Source organism: Rhopalosiphum maidis, chromosome 1 (genome assembly GCF_003676215.2).
Source record: "Rhopalosiphum maidis isolate BTI-1 chromosome 1, ASM367621v3, whole genome shotgun sequence".
In the NCBI taxonomy this organism is placed as follows: domain Eukaryota; kingdom Metazoa; phylum Arthropoda; class Insecta; order Hemiptera; family Aphididae; genus Rhopalosiphum; species Rhopalosiphum maidis.
Window position 1 is genome coordinate 57,995,119 of NC_040877.1, and position 23,059 is coordinate 58,018,177.

Consider the following 23,059-nt stretch of genomic DNA (forward strand, 5'->3'; position numbering starts at 1 on the left):
GATATTATAATCTATTTGATATTTCACACAAGTTTTCATAGAGGTTACATTGGATATTATATTAATATAAAACAGTGAATATCTTTCGTGGCACAGATCTTAGTCGAATGATGCATTAAATGCATTTGGATGGTTATTGTAAATATTTGCGGACGTAATAGACAATAACAAAATAATAATATCAACATGTTAATCAATATTTAATTTATTATAGTTTTAAAACTAATGTACATAATATTATACTTCGTTATCAGCTGCTAAATAAAAACTATATTAAATACCTAAATAGTAAATCTTAAATTCACACGTTTTAATAATTCGAATATATAACACAAAGTAAAGGATGTAGAGCAGTGTTTAAATGTACCTACAACAGTAAATTAAGGCCAAGTCTAATATAATAATAGTCAACGAGTTAATCACTAACATGTAAATACACTGTGTGGCGATGTTTAGTACTGGTCTAAAGTGATCATGTACAACACTAATCAAATTTTGTAGACTATAAAGACATTTTAGATAAATAATAAACTGCAGATCGAGATGGTCTTTTGGGTTGTAGGACATTCGTTGCGGGAAGACGGGGGGAAATCAACGCGCGGGCGTTTTCGTCGCTATGTAGAGGCGGCGTGTTTACAACGTGTTTAATGTGCAGCTGCTATATTAAATTTAAAAGCTATAAATCATCTCAGTCGGTATTTGGAAAACGATTTTTGAGTGGAACTCATTTAGTGATCGTGTTTTGTATTAAAAATGTTATTAACGACTATAATATCATGATGTGAGCATGTAGAATTCTACTTTAAGATTTCTAGTTTTATTTAAGTAGCGGCCATTACATGGTTTCATTATATTAATTATTATTGGTCGAAAATTGTAGTGTCCTAACATTCAGTCTATCAGTCTATTTATTATATGAATTTAAATCTATTATTTTCTTTTTTTCATTTTTTCATTTAAATTAACAGCGAGAACGATGTTAACGATTTTTATCATATAATGATATTAAAAAACTAAAGAACGTACACTTTTTGTTATTATACATATGCTATATATGTATATATGATATCATTCAAAAAAACAATTTTTTTTTTAAATACAGATGATTGTTATCAAAAAAATATATAATTTATACAAATGTCCATTTTTTTTATCTTAATACGATATAACTATATTAGTATAATATATTGTTGATTTAAAAACAATTTTATTTAATTCATACAAGTTTTTTATTCAATACAAAATGTTATGACTTTTTTTTTCACAAGTCTATTATTTTTCCATTGTAATTAAAAATCACAGTTTAATAATTATGTATAACTATGATATTTATTTCTCTGAATTATATCGTTATTCAACCATTGCATAACTATTTTATAAAACATCACCCCCAAGGACAAAATTAATTAGTCAAATAAAAATAATTATGTAAAAAATGTATACATTTAACTCTGTAATACTACTAATTATGTAGGTATCTAGATAAAATAAAACTATTTTTTTTTAAACATAACAAAATGTTACATAATATTTTTAAAACTACCTTTAAAATTGTTGTCTTATTTTTCATTGTTAGTCACCAGTTTAGTACTTATACTAGAATTTAATCTTACAGCAATAAAAATATTTTATTCTTATACCTATAAACATTGACAAAAAATTGCTTATATTAGTAAAAGTTCGATGGATATCATAATTTTATATTGACTTTAATACTGATTGAATATTTACCGTGAGATTTTTATGACAGCGGTCATGTAAGTAAAATAAAAATAGTTAGAAAAGAAGTTTATAATTTATAACATAAGATCACACTAACAAATTATAATAAATACTTGGATAAATAATTCGTAAATCGTAATTATATAAAATACATATACACGCGTGAAAATATGTCTAATATCATCTTGAAAAAGGTAATTTGTATTCAAATCTATTGTATAATCGTATAAGCCTCAACTAACAAATATTATTATGCTCTTCGATTTTTTTTTTTTTTTATTACACTAATTCCCGGTGACACCTGCTAAAAAACACGCTCAATATAATGCTATAATACTATAATTTATAAATACTTGCTAAATAATTTTTATTTATAAGTATTAATTATGTATTAAATGGTTTTACAAATAATTATATCACTATGATTTTAACTAGTGCCAAATAAATAACCCCCTTATAATAATATAGTACTACAATATTATTGAATAATTAAAACACTAGGAAATGGTTCCAAATATTTTTTTAAAATCTAATAATAATACAGAATTAACATAACACATACCAATCAGTTATTATTTAATTATTGATAATTATATTAAGTTCTTATCTTGAGATATAATAATTTGACCACTCATACCTAACGTAAAAAAAGCATTGGGGCGGATCTATCTCCTCATCATCGTGAGTCCACTGAAGCAGTGTCAAATTCTAAGACTAGTGGTTCTTTGTCACAATCGTCGGACTGAAAAATTCAATATCATCCGTCGAACAATATAACATGTATATCATATTATGCATACGGCGTGTCATATTTTATTATACGACTTTACTTCTGGAGCCCTAACGGTATTCATCCGTGTCCAGTAGCGTCATTCCCACGGTAGGTATGCTGCTGCAACAGCACAAGCGGATAGATCTCCGCGCTCGTGCACTGTCGCCGTCGACGTGTTCGCATTATATGAATAATATCTATAATGACTCGACCGTGTGATGGCGTAGGTGTGAGTGGAATTCGTGGAGAATAATGTATTTGCATCGTTCAGGGACCATCGCTCGAGGAAGTCACACTATGCACAATACAATACATATTAATGCTTTGTATTATACTCGCGTTTGCCTAATTATATTTATTATATTTCCCTTGTGTCGTCGGCCCGCGTCATATAAACTATATGAAGTGATATGATACGTTCGATCACTTACGCATCAATCATAAAATATGTCCATTTATGGCAACAATCGTTTAAAATAATTATTTTTTGTTCATATGCGATAAATCTAAGTCCTAAACAAATAAAATACACCGGAACCGGTCTGGACGTATATTATTGTGGACTGTCCGAGAGTAATATTATTAGCTAGTTATATGTTGACCTGCAAAATTGCTCATACCCACGCCCACGTCCTGAGCTCGAAAAGTACCATATTCGTAAAATAATATGACAGAGAGAAAAATTTAATTCGTAGAGATAAAAATAATTACCTTGCTTATGACATTTATCTTCCTCCGGCAAATCACGTGAAGTAACGAATTTACGGTCCCGGCGACGTCCGACAATACGTATATTAAGCACTTGATTATAGCCAAACGCCAAAGCAATTAAATGTGCTTTAAATTATGTTTAAATTTTAAATTTTTATTTTCATTTTAATTACCTTTATCGCTTTATCAAATCCCTAGGATACTCGAATCGAGAGATATCACTATTCGGTTTGGTAGTTCGTCCGAGGTGAATATTGTCTCGAGAATATTCCATAATTTGAAGAGAAAATATGGTATACATATATACACACACACGCACACACACGTATTTATATATATAATGTATGTATTTCTAAGTCTTTTCGTTGTCCCCTTCTTCTTCACTCGGCCGGTTACCGGTCTTAAAATATAGCTGTCGGATCGCTCCCGGTGTATGTATACCTGCCCAGAGTGCACGCACGATTTAATAATCATATAATGTATATACTTACAGTCACCGCGGCGGCAAAACGCCGTCGCTTTTGAACTTGTACGCAGTAAGAACATACGACAATTTGTTTTTTTTTTTTGTCGTTTATAAAATTATAAAACAATATTGTACTTTTATACCCGTGGCCATATAAATTCATATGATATTATTATAATATTATTACTGTATAGAGCCGCTCGCGTGTCTCGCGCAGTTATGATTTATTTACGGCCGCGGCGTTTGCACGTATGTGATGTTATTATAATAGATATATTACAAGCGTGTTGTCGAGATTGTCGTGAGAAACAGAAGAAACAGAAAACGAGTGGGAGGGTTGCGAGGAGGACGAGGGCGAAATGATAACAGATCTATATCATGATGCGTTGCATGTCGGAAGGTCGTAGTCAGTGCGAAACGCGTATAATAATGTGGCAAATGTGAGTAAAGCGAGCATCATATTATTTCGTTTTTAACCATTTTCCGTCCGTTTTCGTTTTCTCGCGCAGTCCGGTCTCAGACGTCCGTGTTATTCATTATTGCCGGTGGTATCGTCTGCAGAAGTGTAATAACTACCACGTGTACAGGTGGTACCTTTAACCGTATACATTTTTTTTAAATACAATATAAAACAAGAATATTTAACTATGATTTTCATAGTAACCTTCATAGTGTGTTATATTAAAAATAAATAGTACTCAACAATGTCCAATGTGTATGTACCCATTATCTAACCTATATTGTACAACTTTACTGTAGAATTCTGATAATTTCCAGTTTTTTAATAATTCATAACATAAGAATAACCCTCCTTTATCTGGTAGTTATATCAACGTTTGACGTCCAATTCCATTGTAATCTTGTTAAATCACGTTATAACACAGCATCATTACATTTAAACGTAATATATAATATGTATACATGTATATCAATTTGTTATTTAATTTTTTCGTTTCTATTTAGCTGATTATTATGTATAAATAATTCGTTATTTCCGCCACATATTTGGACAGTTACGTCATTATCGTCTACACTTATAACGAATGCCTGAATAATTTCACAGTGTACTGTCTAATCTATAAATTTAATTCAGTTTTATCATTAAAATCCTCAAGTTTTCAACTTCTTTAAAGTTATCACTTATTTTCAAACAGATTTGTACATAAAACTATGAAGTTAACTTATACGATCATATAATACCTATTACCTAATCGGTTTGAATTTAGGTGCAAAGTATATTTCTTATTTCTCACAATCTGAGATGATGCAAATTACAAACGCAGTTCAAAAATGTTTGTGAAAATTACACGCATTGTAAATATTTAGGGTCAATTTTAGTGCAAATTAACTACACCCATTTTTTATTCCTCTTGATATTCCAGTGAATACAATTACATTCAATTTACTATATTATAATAAATATTTAATACGCAATTTTTGAAAATGATATACTATATTATTATAATAACAATCGACCGTGTGATATTGTTGGTTTGTATTTTACATGATTGCATAGAAACAACAGCTTCTAATTATATATCTCTACACAAATTACATATCTATACTATTTAACTATTATCTACCAAGCTATTTCTATACTTACATTAATCATTATGTGATTTTGTAATATTATTCACTAGAATTATTGCAAATTTATTTTGCCTACAACAAAATGGGTATGATATAATTTTAATACAGAAACTATACGGGAAAAAGTTTAAAACTGAACTCTTGAAAAACGTTTGTTATATCTCTCACAATTATTAAAATACAATGAGTGTTAAAAATATATTTTTTTTTTTTACTAAACATTTTATTAATTTTATGTTACATAATTGTACAAGAAAAAATTTAACGTAAAAAACTATCCCGTTTGGCAAGGTTTCGGAACGTCGATGATGGTGGTGTAAAATAGCCGTCGGGTGATCCTGTCCAACAAGGTCACGGTCAAGGTCGTAATATATAAGCACGCGACTACAACAATCCGGCAATTCTACTCCCGGTACATTAATATTGTATTATGATGTACACTGCCAACACTCGTCGTCTCCCAACCGATTATTATTACAGATTCACAAATAAGTTATCCGTAATAGAATCCGTAATAGAATCCGTAACTAATCGTGTACATTCACCCCCAAACGCACTATACTTCTGCCCTACGAAAAAATCGAGTAACATAAAAAAAATAAAATGCAGACACTGAAGTTATAAGGAGAATAATCTTCAAATATTCGTATGATTTATAAAAGAATGATTAAAGGTCGCTGCATTCGAAAAACCAAAAACCTCAAAATACTTATATAAAAATGTTATCAACAAAATTAAATGCTCGCAGTTATTATATCGACTTGACGTAAAATGCTAAATTTTTCACGACTAAGACTTTTTAAATATTTTTTTTTTTTTTTTTAATAAGCTATTTTTATAATGAAACATATTTCTGTAAGATTTTTTTTAATTATTTATACCATAGATAAAAAACACATATTTTAATTTATACCATAATTTATTAACTTCTGATAAAGATGATAAGATATTAAAAAAATGAGATAAATTTACTAATATTTTTTTATTTTTTTTTTTCTGAGACCCAATTTACCAATTCCGTCCTGCGCCCAATTTATTGCAATAACAATAACTAAACGCACCAAAACCACCCCGCCTCGACGCGCAACCGACACATCTATTCGACGATTGTTTTAACAATAGTAATAATACCAATAATAAATACCTACATAATATTATATAATAATATACTGACACCATCGACCTGAACCGGGCAATTCCTTATCTCCCACCCTCCAACCGACTATCGATTACTATTGTATTTATATATCGTTTAAACCACTTTTTTACGATCATAAACCTTGTTCCCAGCGAACATTGACCGGGTAATAATACATACTTTCATTTTTTTTCCAGATTTTTTTCTTTTCAATTAAAATAATAATAATAATAACAATAAATCGACCGCCCGGTAATAACATAAATAATAATTATTATCTAAGATGAATTTTGTTGTCTGGCAGAAAACGTCGTTGTTTTTTCGTCTTCGTCACGTCTCGTCTTGTTTCGTAACCACATCACTCCATGGAGAAACGATACATATACCTAACTTATCTATACAATGTGATTCTTTTATTGAAGAATATTCATAATTTCAAAATGTATTAACGTTTTTGAAAATATTGTTCTTACACAATTTCCAATCGAAGAACAATATATTTTTTTTAAATATAACTATAAAAAAATATTTAAATTTTTTATTTCTACTGAAAATTGTGTAAAAACAATATTTTCAAACACGTTAATGGATTTTGAAATAAGGGATATTATTTGATAAAAGAATCACTCAGTATAATCCAAGTCGTCTACATCTTTTAGCGTCAGCTCGTCAGAATAGAAAAAAAACTGAATGGAATAAAACGAAGGTGACCCAACACAAATTAACTCTCTTCGATTTTAGTGGTGCAAACAATGTTGTCAAACTGTGCCTAGTCAGAACAATCACTGCCACGGGGTTCTGTTTAGTATACGGCGACCACATTAAGTGGCGCCAAAATGTATCCAAGAATCGGGGGTACGTTAGCATGCAGTTTATCACATATCTTAATAATTAAAGACCTTGATCTTGCCCTAACCTACGGTGACTTGTAGAATTTCGCACTGAAATACTATAATGTAGGTTATGGGCTAGGCCGTATGCACGTACGAATTGCCTGAATATACCTTTTTCAGATTTATTGACGCCACTTAGTGGTTGATGACCGTTCAAGATACCACCGGCGCCTTGTTGAGTTATTAGTTGTTTTATTTTTAATGCATTTTTATTATGTTCATTGAAAAAGAAATATCCGAAAGGCGACCGACCGCCTATGAGTTATTTTATGATTATAGGGGTGTATGCAGTCTAGTCAGACTGCGGTAATTGGCGAGCAATAATGTGTAGGTTTGTTGTGAACGAAATCCAATTTATATCGAATTTCAGTAATTTAGGGTAATACATTATGATTGGGTTGGATAAAAATTCTTGGATTTATCAATTTTGAAATTTCACAGAAGAGATTTTCTAAAAAAATAATTTCAAAATAACGTTATTTTTTGAACATTGCATAATATTTTAATATTACACATTTAAATACTGTAATATCAAATAAAAAAGAAAGAAACCATTCTCTCTAAAGTCACACAAAGATAATAGGGGTTGTGTTAAATAGAATTTATTATCTACAATAGTCACTTATTAGTTATTACTAAAATAAAAATTCATTGTATTAATTATCTTATGATAATAATTTATACAATTATATATTAAAAAATACGATCTGTATATAGACAATAATATATTTTGATAAAAAAAAAATTAAAAAACCCGATGAAACATTTTAATCTAGATTCAAAATTAATCTTAATCTGGGCCTGTGTAATTATATAATATATAATAATATATTATTGGTGCGTATGTTTTTTTTTCATTATTTTGGATATTGGACATTTTATTAATATTTTATTGTCATTTTTAACTGGTATAAAATATGTAAAACAGTAAAACTATACAAAATACGGTTTCGTTGGACAATAATATTGATTAATAATTATTATGTAGGTAATTTCTGACACTGTTCCATTTAGTAGGACGCTACACAATATGTACTTAATTATTATAGTTCTATACGTTTAAGGTATAACATAAAACCCACATTAGTAAGTCAAAGAAAAATATTTCTAATTATGGTAATTTGAAAGTAATGATACTATTATTTTATTAATTTTCATCATATTTAAGACATATTTGGAATCAAGTATAGTATTAATTATATGATATTAAACCTTTTAGAATTTTTCTTTTCAAAAAGTTACTTGTGTAGATTGAAAACACATGTACTAAAGTTTTTTGAGATATCAAAAATGTTATACTACATTAAAAGCTTTGTCTAAACCCCTTCCCCCTTAAAAAAAATCATATTACAAACTAAATTTTTTCTCCGTTACACTTTAGGTTTCGGTTTTGGTATTTCGGCGAGTGGAAAGAAGTGTTGGTTGATGACAAGTTGCCTACATATAGGGGACGATTGGTTTACATGCGTTCCGCCAATCCTACTGAATTCTGGGCTGCATTACTGGAAAAAGCATACGCAAAGTAAGTAAAATAATAACTATGTAACATATAATTGATTATTGAATATGATCGCGATGGTGTCGAGTTTTAAACGTCTTGACAATGTCAAAAAAAAAAAAAAAACATTATCTTATTTAACTAATCACTATTCAATTAGATTGTACGGTTGCTACGAAAACATCAGTGGACCTGGATGTTCGACTACTAGAGCACTACAAGATTTGACCGGCGGCATCGTCCAGAGTTTCAGCCTTTCCAACCAAGATCGATTCCTAACATACCAAGTGCTCAACAGTGCCGTACCGAGGTCATCGTTGCTCATATCCACCATCACTCTGGTGAGTGAAATACAAAGCGCGTTGTGGAAAACTATGCGACGTAGTGCAGTTTTCACATATTTCCGGCTCCTGAGTATCCTAACTAACCTTACGACATGCATAAAACTATGTGTTGCAGAAGGAGAACAAGAGACAACTGAGGCTACGGAACGGTCTAATGACTCAGCACGCATACAGCGTCACGGGTCTGGCACGAGTTCGAGGTCCGTTAGGCGATACCCCGTTAGTAAGGCTGAGAAATCCTTGGGGCGAAGGTGAGTGGACCGGACCTTGGAGCGAAAGAAGTTGGGAGTGGGACGGGCTATCTAGTAGAGACAAGGAGCTTCTCAGCGTCCGGGTGCGAAACGATGGTGAATTTTGGTGAGTAATCATGGTTAACACGCAAATTTTTACATTGCAACCCGACCCACCCGAATGAAAAACCTACATAAGTCACGTACTTCATGACACATATACTGGATAAAATAGAAATATTCTAATTCGTTAATTTGTTAAGATGATAACTTTTATTTAAATAAAAATAATCCCACAAAACCAATTTAAATGGAAAAAAAAAAATTATTTTTATAAGTACAAATATATAAAATGGTTTTGTTTTCGTTTAGATATCTATATATTTTTTTTAACCCTTGTGGTTTTTTTTTCATGGATATAAATATTATAACAGGTTATATTAAAAAACAAAATTGTTTGAATTAATTTATTTAAAATCAACTTTTATATTAAAAATTAAAATAGTATATTCAATTATATTTATATTTTTCCCAAAATATAAAATAAAAACAATAAAAATAAACAGTTATTATATTAAATTTGTGTTTGGCATGTAACTTACTATTATAAAAAAATATGCCAAATCATATTTTATTATATATTAGAATGAAATTCATATCGCAAGATCAATAAACCCATAGTCCCGGTATAGGTACTTGTATTTTAATACATACAATTCATATAATAATATTGCCAGATAATATTGGTATTTATGTACACTTTTTGATGGGTTACGCCCAAATGTATTAACACTAATTAAAAAATTAAGAAATTATAATAATATTACAAGAATTAGATCACAAGTATAAAATAAAAGTATAGTCTACAAAATAATATGTATATTTTTTTTTGTCTAAAAATGTTTTATAATAAAAAAAAAAAATGCATTGATTTTCAACTTCGACATCTTTTCTGATAGGAAAGTGAATTTAGTTAGTACTTTTCATAATAATTATGAAAAACTGAAAAGTTAGAAAAAACCAGAATTAGTAAGGCAAAAACAGTTTTTTACGTAATCGATTTTCCGTTCATTTATGTAATATAATATTATAATCATAATACGTACAAATATAAACACTGATTCGTAAATGTACTACATAGGTAACACAATTATTTTTTATAATCTCAATCAATGTTTATTTTATGGCAATGCATTTTCTTATATTTATCAAATCGAAATCCACAAGCTTAGGAATTCCTAATTGCTAAAGTACACTGTGTGCAATTCGTGTATAATTATTAAACAGCCGTATGTACAGACTGCTACAATTTACGTCGGATGTCACTCTTTCATATAATATAATTTTCGTTTTGTCGTTCACAGGATGTCTTTCGAGGATTTCGCAAGACATTTCACGCAACTGGACATTGTGCACGTCAGCCCGGACGACTGGATGACCGAACCGGCGTTGCATTCGAAGCAGCCGTGGCGGGCCGTGCTGGCCAGGAGACGGTGGAGGAGTGGATATAACGCGGGCGGCGGTCCAGGACACCCGGAAACGACAGCCATGAATCCCCAGTTCCACATTGGCATACCCAGGACATCGGGCAACAAGTGTCACGTGGTCGTATCCGTCGTGCAACAATACGAAACCGATCCGGAAGCCAAAGGGGCACGGCCTCTGTTCGCCATTGGTTTTGCGGTCTACGAAGTGCCTCATTCTACGTCCAGACTGACGCCGCAGTTCGTGGCACAACAGGTAAACAGTTCAATTAATCTAATTCGATTCGCGGGAAATTATCTGGAGAGGTGATTGATTGATGGCGTATAGCGATAGTCAAACAAACGCGCCGATAATAATGGTTTTTTTTACTGGATTTTTTTGGAGGGAAAATAATAATGATACATTTAATGGGCCAATTATTATTCAGCCGACGAGCAACGAATTATGCAACACAACAATAGTCGACAAGACTATATTGTTATGTATAGGTACCAAGGTACTTTATTATTTATTGATATTCTGCAGTATAATAGGTACACCTCCTATACGCGATATGGCATTTCCGTAAACAATTGTAACGTTTTAATAACCGTTTCGATAACGAAAAAGAATTCCACAGTTATCCTATTTACTTTTAAGTCTATGACTACGAGAGATGTATTTTTTGTTGTTGTGTGTTTCAATTATTATAACGCTCCTCCGTACTTATCAAAAACATAATATAATCTACTTTAATCGTTTTTTTTTTCATTATGAAGAAGCTTCTCTAATAATATCGCACATAATAACTAATAATAATATTATACCGTCTGTGTGTGTGTGTGTGTGTGTGCAATCACACCGAAACAAATGCTTTTTTCACTGCTACTCGATCCAAACGGCTTATGTATACGTAGACACTGGGTATAGATGTACACTTAATTTTATGGTAAATTTGCGTTGTTTTTCAAAAAGTTATCGTTCCGTGCTAATCGTATTTTATTAGTGTCTACCCGTACTGAAAATTCAATACGACTATTTTCGTTGTAGCAACCGCTGGATGTAACCAACCATTCTGTGGCGAGAGAAGTGGTAACGTTCTTCACGTTGCCTCCTGGCGATTACATTGTTGTCCCGCAAACGAACGTGCCCAACTGTGACGCCAAATTTTTACTTCGTATATTGACAGACGAACAGAGCAACATATGGTATAATTTATTTTTATTTGTTTATTATTATTATTTATTAACTTCTCATTGACATGATATATTATATATCTCAATCAACAATTTCATAGGGAAGTGAATGACGACAACATGGTGTTCAAAAATATTTCGGCTGAGTTTCTGGAAGACACTGTGATATTGGTTAGTATCAATTAAAAGTTATCAGCAATATTGATTTAACTTCTCAAATAACTCCTAAATTCTCCATACTAAATTAATATTTCTATAATTAATGAATATCAAAATTTTATTATCTATTTATCTATATACTATATAGGTATTATAAGACTAATCATAATATTATTATATTTTTTTTACTCGATATAAGCAATATTTATGATTGAGGAAACAAAATTATTTAAAAAATTAATAGATTTATGAAATTTTAATTAATTTGTCTAATCATATTATATTAGCTTTATAAAAAAAATATTAAACCCCCTTCTTAAATTTGGCTGAATTTCTAACTTGCTGAAGACACGGTTAGCAAACAGAAGCGAAACATGCTATCATAAATAATTGAAACGCATTGGTTTGGTTTTACAGCCAGACGGAAAACCATTATTGACTAAGCTCATGGTCAAATATCCGCCGGAACTGGACGTGACCCAGCTGCAAAAAATACTACGGACGCACTGGAAGGCATACTTGGCGGAGAAGCCCAGTCTGGAGCTATGTAAGAGTCTGATAATGCTGAGGGACGTCAATATTAGTGGTCGTATCAACGTACTGGACATACCCGTGCTAATGCACATGTTGCAGTTCTGGAAGGTAATTAAAACATTTCGTTGAATTAAGAAGACGTTATGCCACTGCATTCTTCTTATAAAAACCACTGTCGGAGAACAGTGATTACTATTCTATGGCGGTTAAAAACACAAGTAATACAATTATTTAAAGTGCCTAAATAATATTTTGGAAATGAAAACATTCCTGTTTTACAAAAATAGCAAAAAACATAAAAGTATGAAAAAAATATTTTTTTTAAATGTCTATTTGTTATATTCAAAAATGGATTTAATTTTCTCCAAACTATTATCCTCTCTTGATCTTAAGAAAACTATTTTACCCTAAAATACTTCTAGAAATACCTATAGGTAGTAATAGCCACTGATCTGCTTCGTCAAGTATGTATTTTTAAAAATTGTCTTCATAATTTTGTAATTATTCAAAAACCAACAACGGTAATAAGCAATGCCAATGTGTAAAATTTATTTTTGTATTTATGTATATTAAAATTATATTATTATTATATATATATATAATAATATATATTATATTAAAATTAAATTTTGTTGATTCTTAAATTGCCTATACGCGACCCCTTAAAACGACTTGAAAAATCCTCATTAAAATGGGCCGTTGTGGTCGTCAATCGTGTCATGTGTCAGATGCGTACTTACTACTTACTAATTTCATTTTGGTTTTTAACCCACAGATAGCGTTCCAAAAGTTCGAAAAAGGCGTGAATCCCACAAAGACATCTAGCTACAACCTGAGACCTCTGCTGTGGGAAGCCGGCAGTACTGTTAGTAATAAAGTGCTCGAATGCCTGGTACTGAGATTTGCGAAGAGCCGGATTCTGACTTCGGAATGTTTCATAATGGCCATGGTCAGGCTGCACTTGGCTCACGGTAAGACGACGGATTTCGTGAAAACTATAAGCTGTATTTAACTTAAATTTATTTTATTTAATTGTTGATGTTTTCTTTTACATAAATTCCCAGAGCGGTATCACAGTTTGGACACAAAAATGAGCAAAGGAAACCCATTATCATTAGAAGAGGTAAATTATTTTGATCAGCAAATATTACTTTATTGTAATATTATTTTTATATTAGGTTAGTTAATGTTATATTTACTATCATTACAGTTGATCTTGATGACTATCTACTCGTGATTTCGGGCCCATCGACACGTACCAAAGATGAAAGATAAGTGCCAGTCATTAAGTGATATACTACATTAAAGCCACATAATACGTCCAATCTGTACGGTTCTAATTATTATTATTATTATTATTATTATTAATTTTTGATTTCTAGTTTTTATATAATCATAATCAAATCAGGCATTATAAAACTTAGTAATTTTAAAATGGGTATTCCGCCTGTTTCGTATATTATCATATAATGTATAATATTGTTATTTTATTTAAACGATGTTTGTACGCGTTATCGAATCGATGACACCAAACTGCTGGCCAAAGCGAATAATTTATTTTTGTAATTATTTTTAGTATAATAAACTTTGTTATGTTATTTTATTCCAAATTGTTGTGTTATGAAAATATTTAACTTATCAACTATCATTTAACCATTTAAACTATCATTTATAATGTATCTACGTGGTATACTAATAAATAAATAGTTAAGTAATTGAGAAATAGAAGACTATAAAGAATTCGCCGTAGTTAAAAAAAATACATTTATGTTATTCTATATTTATCGTTTTAGACATTTTTAATTATAATATTAGATACTCCTAACATACTTATATACAATTATAAATCCTTAAAGCACGTTTTTCCTATAACATCAGGCAGTGTAACAGCAAGATGAGGGTGTCTTGACACCGACCAAACCACGTCCAGATGCTAAAAGAAAACCTTAACTTAACGACCATGGCACCGATCCTCATTTCAATAATTACAGCATTGGAGAAGGGAGTTAGTGATAAACACCGAAATAAATTCTACTATTTATATGTAACGGTTATAATGAAAACACTTTTGATTTAGCAATAAATTTGGAACAACAAAAGTAGAGCGTTTATACTGTAGGTATAGCGATTAACCGATAACAATAAGAATACTAAAAAATATAATATAATATAATATATTATGGTGATAACAAATATGACATCAAAAAAAAATACGAGTCAGTTACATTAACCCGATACGATAATCGACGACAGAAAAATATAGTTTTTACAAGTTATCATCAAAATAATAATGATAATACCAAAGCGCAAACATCCTCTAATAAATAAAGTGCACTTACTCTGTTACTCATATCGTTTTCAATGAATAAACTTAATAAATTAGTAACTCAGCAAAAATCGTCAATTTATTTGATAAAAAAAATGTTATTGGTTACTGTGTTTATTCAATAAATGTGTATATATTATTGTACACTACTGAATATAGGTAACACTTTTAACATAATAAATTTATGATGAAATCATTTTTTTTTTTAACACAATATTACAGCGGTTACCAACCGATGGGCCGCAGAAGCTGGTCTATGGTCTAAGCCAAGGGTTCGAAAATTTGAATTAACTTTTTATTACTTATTTATTAAGTAAGTGGGCCTCAAAATATTTTACTAACTATTTTAACTAAAAAGGTTAGGAATCACTGCAGTTTTGCATTTATTTTCAAACCAATTAACCTATATTAATTTAAATTAAAAAAAAAATTAAATTTAAGGTCGTAGTACGAAACATCATCTAAAATCACCTGAAATCACATAAAATTAAAATTAAAATATAGATAAAATACACAAAAAAATATAATACATAATTATAAAGTTAGATGAATATTAAAATAAATAGTTGATACAGACTTATTTAAACTTTTTCATCATCCAGGCTTCTCGCAATGACAGTGGATTCTTAGTTGAGCTTTTTCCGCTATCGAAGATCTAGGTTCGTGAGCGTGTACCTGATAAATAAGGACCATAGATCGGTACAAAAGCAATGAAAACGAAAAATTCATTATAATAACAAATAAAACATGTATAAAATACAATGTTAAGATAAATAATTTGAAGTTTGTGATTGAATTCTATTCGTATTCCTAAACAATATTCAAACGATTACTTATAAATAATATAATAAAGCATTTAAAAAAAAAAAGATAATCTTACAATTAATAATTATACATACTTATAAATATAATATATATATATAATTATGTATGCTAAAAGTTAATAAATTTATATAATTATTTGTACTATAAAACCTTTTAATTGGTGGCTACCTATAGAATCCTCACTCTTTTTACAGATCATTGAGTACAGACCAACAGTAGATATTTAAATATTTAAATATATATACGAAAAAAAATGAAGAAGGTATATAATAAAAAAAATTGCATAGGTACATATTTTCAAAAACCTTACATGATTTCTTTTGAAGTGTTCAAAATTCAATTTTCGACATTATAGCTAACTTTTGCATTACTACATTAGCGTAGATTAAAAAAAATTAAAAATACAATAGATACAATTTTTGCACCGGTACAAAACAATATCTACTAGGTAATAAAAACATTAGACCAAACAAAAAGGGTAATTAATAAGGTATATAGGTATACTATCACTGAAATGTACGACATAAATAAAGTACTCCAACAAGTTAAATAGCGAAATAGGTTCATTAACAAAGTTAATAAAAGATTAGTTTGATTTAATACCAATAATATTTGTAATAAAATAATTACTAATACTATTATATATTATTAAACATATTTATGTACCTTACTTGCCCAAATTTAATTTATTTTAATGAACATAAATAAGATAATAAAATAAACTACTAATACAGTAATACAATATAAATATAACATAAAATAGCTTAGGTATCATATTAGTTAGTATAAAATACTTATTATACAATTGGCTGATAGTACGTCTAATAATAACTACATTTATATTTAAGAGCTATCCCTGACAAATACTTATCAACCATACCTTTTATAAATGACTACCGCGATAAATTTCAAACAATCAATGTATTTGTTTTACGTTTTGTTAGATGTAAAAAAATACAAATTTATGATTTTCTTGCGGTAATTGCTGATAATGATTTTTTTGTCGGTATTGTTTGGTCACTGAATACCAGTGCCCAGATTGCTCCACACGTAAAGTGTAATCCACAAACTTTAAACACAATACTGCAGACCTTTGTTGACTATATAAATGGTAAAAGTGATAAATCATTACAAAGGTCGATAAATAAGTAATAACCAAGAAATAATGTATAGGTATAAGAATAATGATTAACAAGTGTTACATAATATTGTATTTTATTATGAATAAATAGGTAAATGTTTTACACAGCAGAAATAACTTAATGAAAAAAATTAATTGTTAATGATATAAATAAAAATATGTATTGAGTAATTACATTTTATCATAATTTATATTGTATCTTCGTGAAATGACACTGGACAATAGCTGATTATTCCCAGTAGTTTCTTCATAGTATGACGTGTTTCTGAAAATATACATGTTTAGTTTAATTTCTAAGATTTAAAAATGTAATAAAATTACTGCTGCAATAAATTAACCACTAAATAGAAGCACTGCAGCACGATTTTACCTTTTACCAGCAAAAACGCAAAACAATTAAACACTATACTATAAAATAGGTTTTGGTCGTTTTAAAAATTTTCCTTCCCAATTTTACAAGCTATGACTGACTTCAAAAAAAAATTGTTGAATTTATTGAAAATTATTTCATATTTTGGCACAAGTGCACTGAATACCCAATTTAAAAGTATTATAATATCTAATAAAACTACATATTATGTCTACATAGATAATATGTACTTTATATTAAATACCTTGTTACTACCTATACATTATGAATTCTATGATATCGGTTTTGAAAATTGTATGACTTCATTTTATACATGTTGGGAAAACACAAATATTTGTGGACAACACCTATATTTCATGGAGCGCAAACGTGTTTCGTTTTTTTCATGTATGAGAGGTAAAACGGGCACAACAGTATTACAGCCAATTAATAGGTACAACCGGTGTTCTTTAAAGTTATAAGTAAAATCGTATTATGTCTTATACAATACCCAATCTGCGATTTTAAATTATATCTCACTATACCTGTGTAATTACTGTACTAATCGTAATTATTTGAAAGGTGTTAATACTCACGGATCTGAATGATGTCTCTCTACCGACGAAGGAGAGTGATGTATGGATTGTATGTCACTGGATAAGTGTAGCCGTATGATGGGTACGAGTAATACGGTGCATAAGTAATTGGGTAGGTGTAAATGCTTTGAGCAGAAATGGCGGCGACCAAAGCGAAGACGGCGACAATCAATAACTACAATAGGAAACAGGAATAACGAAGTATTATAATCATAAACATAAATCTATAATGTAATTGTAATATATTTACGTAGTATAAATGTATGATATTATATTATATATTATATCGTACATAAACTTCAAATAAAATACGATTGGTAACATTTATTAGGTAAATTTTATCTCACGTAAAATCGGTTTTCTATACCATATTTTTGGCTACAGATAGTTCTATAGGTATTCGGTTTACACAGATTTCGAATTTATGAAACTGTGGTGAGACGTTATAATTAATATTAAAAAATAAAGTTTGTATGCAAAAAAATAAAATGAAAATTCTATGAATAGTATTGTTAGTGAATAAATATTATTAATGACTTATAAAATATTCTAATGTGCATTTAAAATGTAATGGCTAATAGTTTTAAAAAATAATAATCAATATAAATGACTAAATTAAAAACAAAACGTAATAATTAGGTACTACGTACATTATTAATAAAAGTGAAAATAAAGTAAATCCAGGACATGAAAAACACGTTGAATTTAAAACGATAAACACGTAGATTGTCTATTATTATTTATTATTATATAGGTACTCACCAATAACTTGTACATGATGATGATTAAAAGAGAATTCGGGTGAACTCGAAGAGTAGAACAAATAATAATGGATTATGTTGATGTGATGTCTATTGACTCTGGATCTACACTGATGTTGTCTGTGAAGATTTAGTCGGTATTTATACAACTTCGATTTCACGAAATGTTTTACGACATCCCTGCCCACAATATTATTTGTTTATTTTATTTTGCTAGTTTTTTTGTTTAGATTTATCTATGTTTGCATATTGTCAAAATAAACCTGTTTGGAAAACCAACTCAGGGTATACGTGTATTGAACAATGAAGGATGTCATTGAAAGATGACATAAGACCGGCATTAGTATCTATATAACTATGAAGGCCTAAAAATGTTTCCATATTTTTATTAATCAGTTTAAAATTAACAAAATAAGCTATGCAAATTCGAATCCAATCTTAACGATTCAACGAGCGACATTTGATTTTGCATTTTTCATATTATTTAAAACTTCTTACTATATAATATTTCAACATTTAAAAAAATAAATACATATTAATTGAAGAAAAGATAGGTTTAATTTGAAAATATTTATTTTATTTATTTATTAAAGGTTGTATCATATGTTGATTGTTTTAAAGTTATTCTACTTGTATAAGACTTATATAAGACTTGTTTAAAAATAAATATAATAATACAAAATATGTATATTATATAATAACACTATTTGATTCTAAGCGGAAAAAAATTTACTTTTACAAGTGAAGTTAATCGGGTTAATTCAATGTTATCCGTGTATTAGATATTATATGGATTGGCTGTGGCCTGTGACTTTAACCAGTCAAGTAGCCATTTAAAAATACAAAGATAAATGAATGTAATCTTTAGGATATAACAAACTTGGGACTATCATAAATTCATAAGATTAAGATAAGATAATTACAATCAGGTATATCTTGTATTCTTGTTCAATTCATTAACAGTGTGCCCTGTGTGGGCTATCAAATTAATATTTTGATTACTTCCGAATATTTGTTTTTTTATAAACATTTTGACTTTTGTATTTAGATGTATTTATTTTATTAAAACAAACAAAAAACATGTAAACATTTTTGAAAAGAACAAAGAAGATTCAATCGTTTGTTATTTATAAAAAAAAAATAAATAAATAATAAAAAATACAGAATGACCTTGACATTTCGAACACATAAAATATGTCAAGAATACGATTTTTGACAATTCTAAATATTATATATATTTGGTCAATCGTTATGTAAAATCTACCCGACGGCAAACATTAAGGTCAGCTACTGATTAGAATTATAATAATATTGACAAACGCAATAAAAATCTATTTGCCAACAACTTTTATAGCCTAATCAACCGCTGTTATTGCTAGTCAATAATGACATTTTGTTCACAAATGTATGAGAATTGTAAAAATATAATTTTTCATTCAAAATCGAATTTGAAAAAAATAATTTTAACGAAACATAATGTTTTCATGTAAACAAATGATTACCACCTGAAATAGGTGTGTTAAATTTGAATTCAATGATATAATATAAGTGTACATGAAAAACGTTTCTAAGCGGTATGTCAACCTATGACAGATTAATAGCTATTAAAGTAATTTATTTTACTATTCGTATTATGTTTGGTTGATTTCATTTTTTTTTAAAACATTCTTTTTAATAATATAATATTATTATTTATTAGTGTTTAATTATTATAAAAATATAAAAGTACCATATTATATTATTGAATATTGTTATTAACTTTTAGTTTATAACACATTACTAGAAATATCGTGAAACAGTGTAAATAGGTTCATATTATAATAATTAGATAATATCTATCAACATATTTTAGAAATGGTATTGCGTAAAGGAAAATGCATGATATATGTAAAAAAATTGAAGTCACTACAAATAATGTTTTAAAATTATAACAAAATACTAAACATATTCATCGTAAATATACGTGATTTCGTCCAAACCTAAATAAACAAATATCTATAAATAATAATTGTATTTGTATAGTTGTAAGATTGTATTTTGTTCCAGTATAGAATACTTAAAAAACACATTGTATTACATTTTTAAACCTTTGCAAAAAAAACTGAAAATGTAATAAAAATGTTTACTACAAAATAGTATTGTAGTTTGTAAATTTCGTGATTTTAAAACATTTTTAAAAAATGTTAACTTCAAATGCTTATAAAATAAAAGTGTGTCTATGTATTTTTAATTACTGTAAATAAACATGAAAACAATTTATGTGGGATCATGTGTTAAATTTTTAAAGTATTTTGACCCAGCAAATAATTTTTTATTGTTATCTATAGAAAAATAACTAAAAAATCGAAAATTTCTCATACATTTATATGATTTATACATTTAAATCTTAAAAAAATAATCATTTATTAATTATTTAATATAAATTGTGTAAGAAATATAATTATTTTAAAATAATTATTAGCATCATCTTCTAGGTATACAAAATACAAATAAGAATTACTTAATGCTAAATTCAATAATCATTTTTAACATTTCATATATTTTTAAATACAAAATTTAAAAAAAGATAGGTAATGTAGGCATGTGAATACCACTCTGCTGTACTTTTAGTGAGGAGAGGGTCACTATTATATCCGTAGGTGTGTTAAACTTAAATTCAATGATATAACATTATATACAAAAAACGATTCAAGGTATTACTATATAAATTAAGCTTATTGTTAACATTTGTAACAGATTTCTAAATAAAGAATTAAGTTAAAAAATAAAAATAAAATCAGATTGTATATTATAATAATATATTACATTTAGTAACATATTTCTGTAAAATACCGTAAGACATTAAAAATTGATTCATAATACCTAGAAAAAAAATAATATTTTAAAATAAATCAAAATTATTATTGTGTAGGTATAGTGAAATTCACATTAATATAAAATATATATCAATTTAAATTCCCACATGTTTTTAAATTATAAAAAAATAATTAACACGACGTTATTAATCATTTAAATTTTAAATAAGTAATTTTGTCCAAATTGAAACTTATATAATATACCTATAAAAAATAATTGTCTTTAGATATTTTTTAAATTTTCTAGTAAAATCTTTAAATTTGTAAAATAAAAAATTCATAATTATTCTGTAAGGGTAACATTTTAACTTTCTATACGATTACAAGTAATAATACATCTCTATATGACTCCGAGAATTAATTACTTTATAATTGTAATGTTTATTGTCATGAAATTATGACTGTAAAATGTAGATCATAAAAATATTTATACTTCATAAGATCACTAATATTATTATCAACGAACATCTCACGCTTTAAAATTAAAGAAAATAAATTACAAACAATAAATAATTATGTAATATTTTGTGTGTAACATTTATAATTTTTAGGAACTTACTTTTCTCGTTACCTACAAAGTTGACGGTGATACTAAATAAATAAGTTTCTATTCACGAGTGCACAATTTATTTACAACCGTTTTTATCGGTATTTTTATTTACTTCAATTTTCAAAAATGCCTCCTTGCTTTACTTAATGGCTTAATTTAATAATATCATTATTATCCATTCGTATACGTCATATATTTTAGTCAAATTTTATTAAATATCACAAAATAAAACATGTACGAACGTATACAATTCTGTAAAACGCCATTAAAGCAATAATGTATTAACGTTCAAGTTAGGACTTATATCAAGATCGTTCTGTAAACATTAAAATTTATTACCAAACTGTAAAAATAGAGTTTCTAGTTGTCTATTAAATAAATGTCAACTGGTTTCACAGCATTACAGCAGGGTCATTTGAATTACAAAAGCAGTAGATACGTTGGTACAATTATTACGCAATACTGGCTATATGTTATGCCCACTAATTTTTCCATACACAATCCGAATAACCTCGTAGGTTAAATTAATAAAACTGTGCTTATATTTATTACGTCTAATTCGATGATGAGCCTAAACAAGAAAGTGTAGTTTTTTTACAGAACATATTTCGGGGCAATCAAGGTTTTTAAAATAACTACCAACGGATAGAAAATTGAACTCTTCTATCTTAATAAAACAGCTTTCCGATTTTCCATGTTATTCCAACTAAAGTCTCGTAAAATAAAAACATTGAAATTTATAAACAATTTTTAAACACGCTTTATGATTTTAATAAGTTATATTATCTTATTTTTAACCATATTCCACTTACAATATACTCGTATTTTTCAAATATTATATGATTTATCTTTATAGATTTTACTTTTATAAGTAAACGAATAATATGTAGGTACTTACCAGCTCTCATTGAGCTGATCTAAATAAGATAGTTACAATCA

General features: G+C 28.3%; 1 protein-coding gene and 1 long non-coding RNA gene across 3 annotated transcripts in view; one reads left to right on the top strand and one right to left on the bottom strand.

Moving 5' to 3' along the window:
* The window catches only part of LOC113560971 (calpain-1 catalytic subunit-like), an 86,848-nt gene extending 72,521 nt beyond the window's left edge, over positions 1–14,327 (top strand). For both annotated transcript variants that reach the window (XM_026967119.1, XM_026967120.1), the window contains 10 exons: positions 8,674–8,814; positions 8,951–9,131; positions 9,250–9,491; positions 10,729–11,104; positions 11,879–12,036; positions 12,126–12,195; positions 12,601–12,825; positions 13,493–13,688; positions 13,782–13,840; positions 13,928–14,327. In XM_026967119.1, the coding sequence (XP_026822920.1) occupies positions 8,674–8,814; positions 8,951–9,131; positions 9,250–9,491; positions 10,729–11,104; positions 11,879–12,036; positions 12,126–12,195; positions 12,601–12,825; positions 13,493–13,688; positions 13,782–13,840; positions 13,928–13,954 (1,675 nt within the window). In that variant the 3' untranslated portion in view covers positions 13,955–14,327. The remainder of the gene's footprint in view (positions 1–8,673; positions 8,815–8,950; positions 9,132–9,249; positions 9,492–10,728; positions 11,105–11,878; positions 12,037–12,125; positions 12,196–12,600; positions 12,826–13,492; positions 13,689–13,781; positions 13,841–13,927) is intronic.
* Positions 14,328–17,064: 2,737 nt separating this feature from the next.
* On the bottom strand, positions 17,065–18,852 carry LOC113549104. The gene is made up of 3 exons (XR_003404910.2): positions 18,717–18,852; positions 17,955–18,129; positions 17,065–17,274 (listed from the first exon to the last, which is right to left on the bottom strand). It is a non-coding gene; the product is annotated as an uncharacterized LOC113549104 (long non-coding RNA).
* Positions 18,853–23,059: the final 4,207 nt, after the last annotated feature.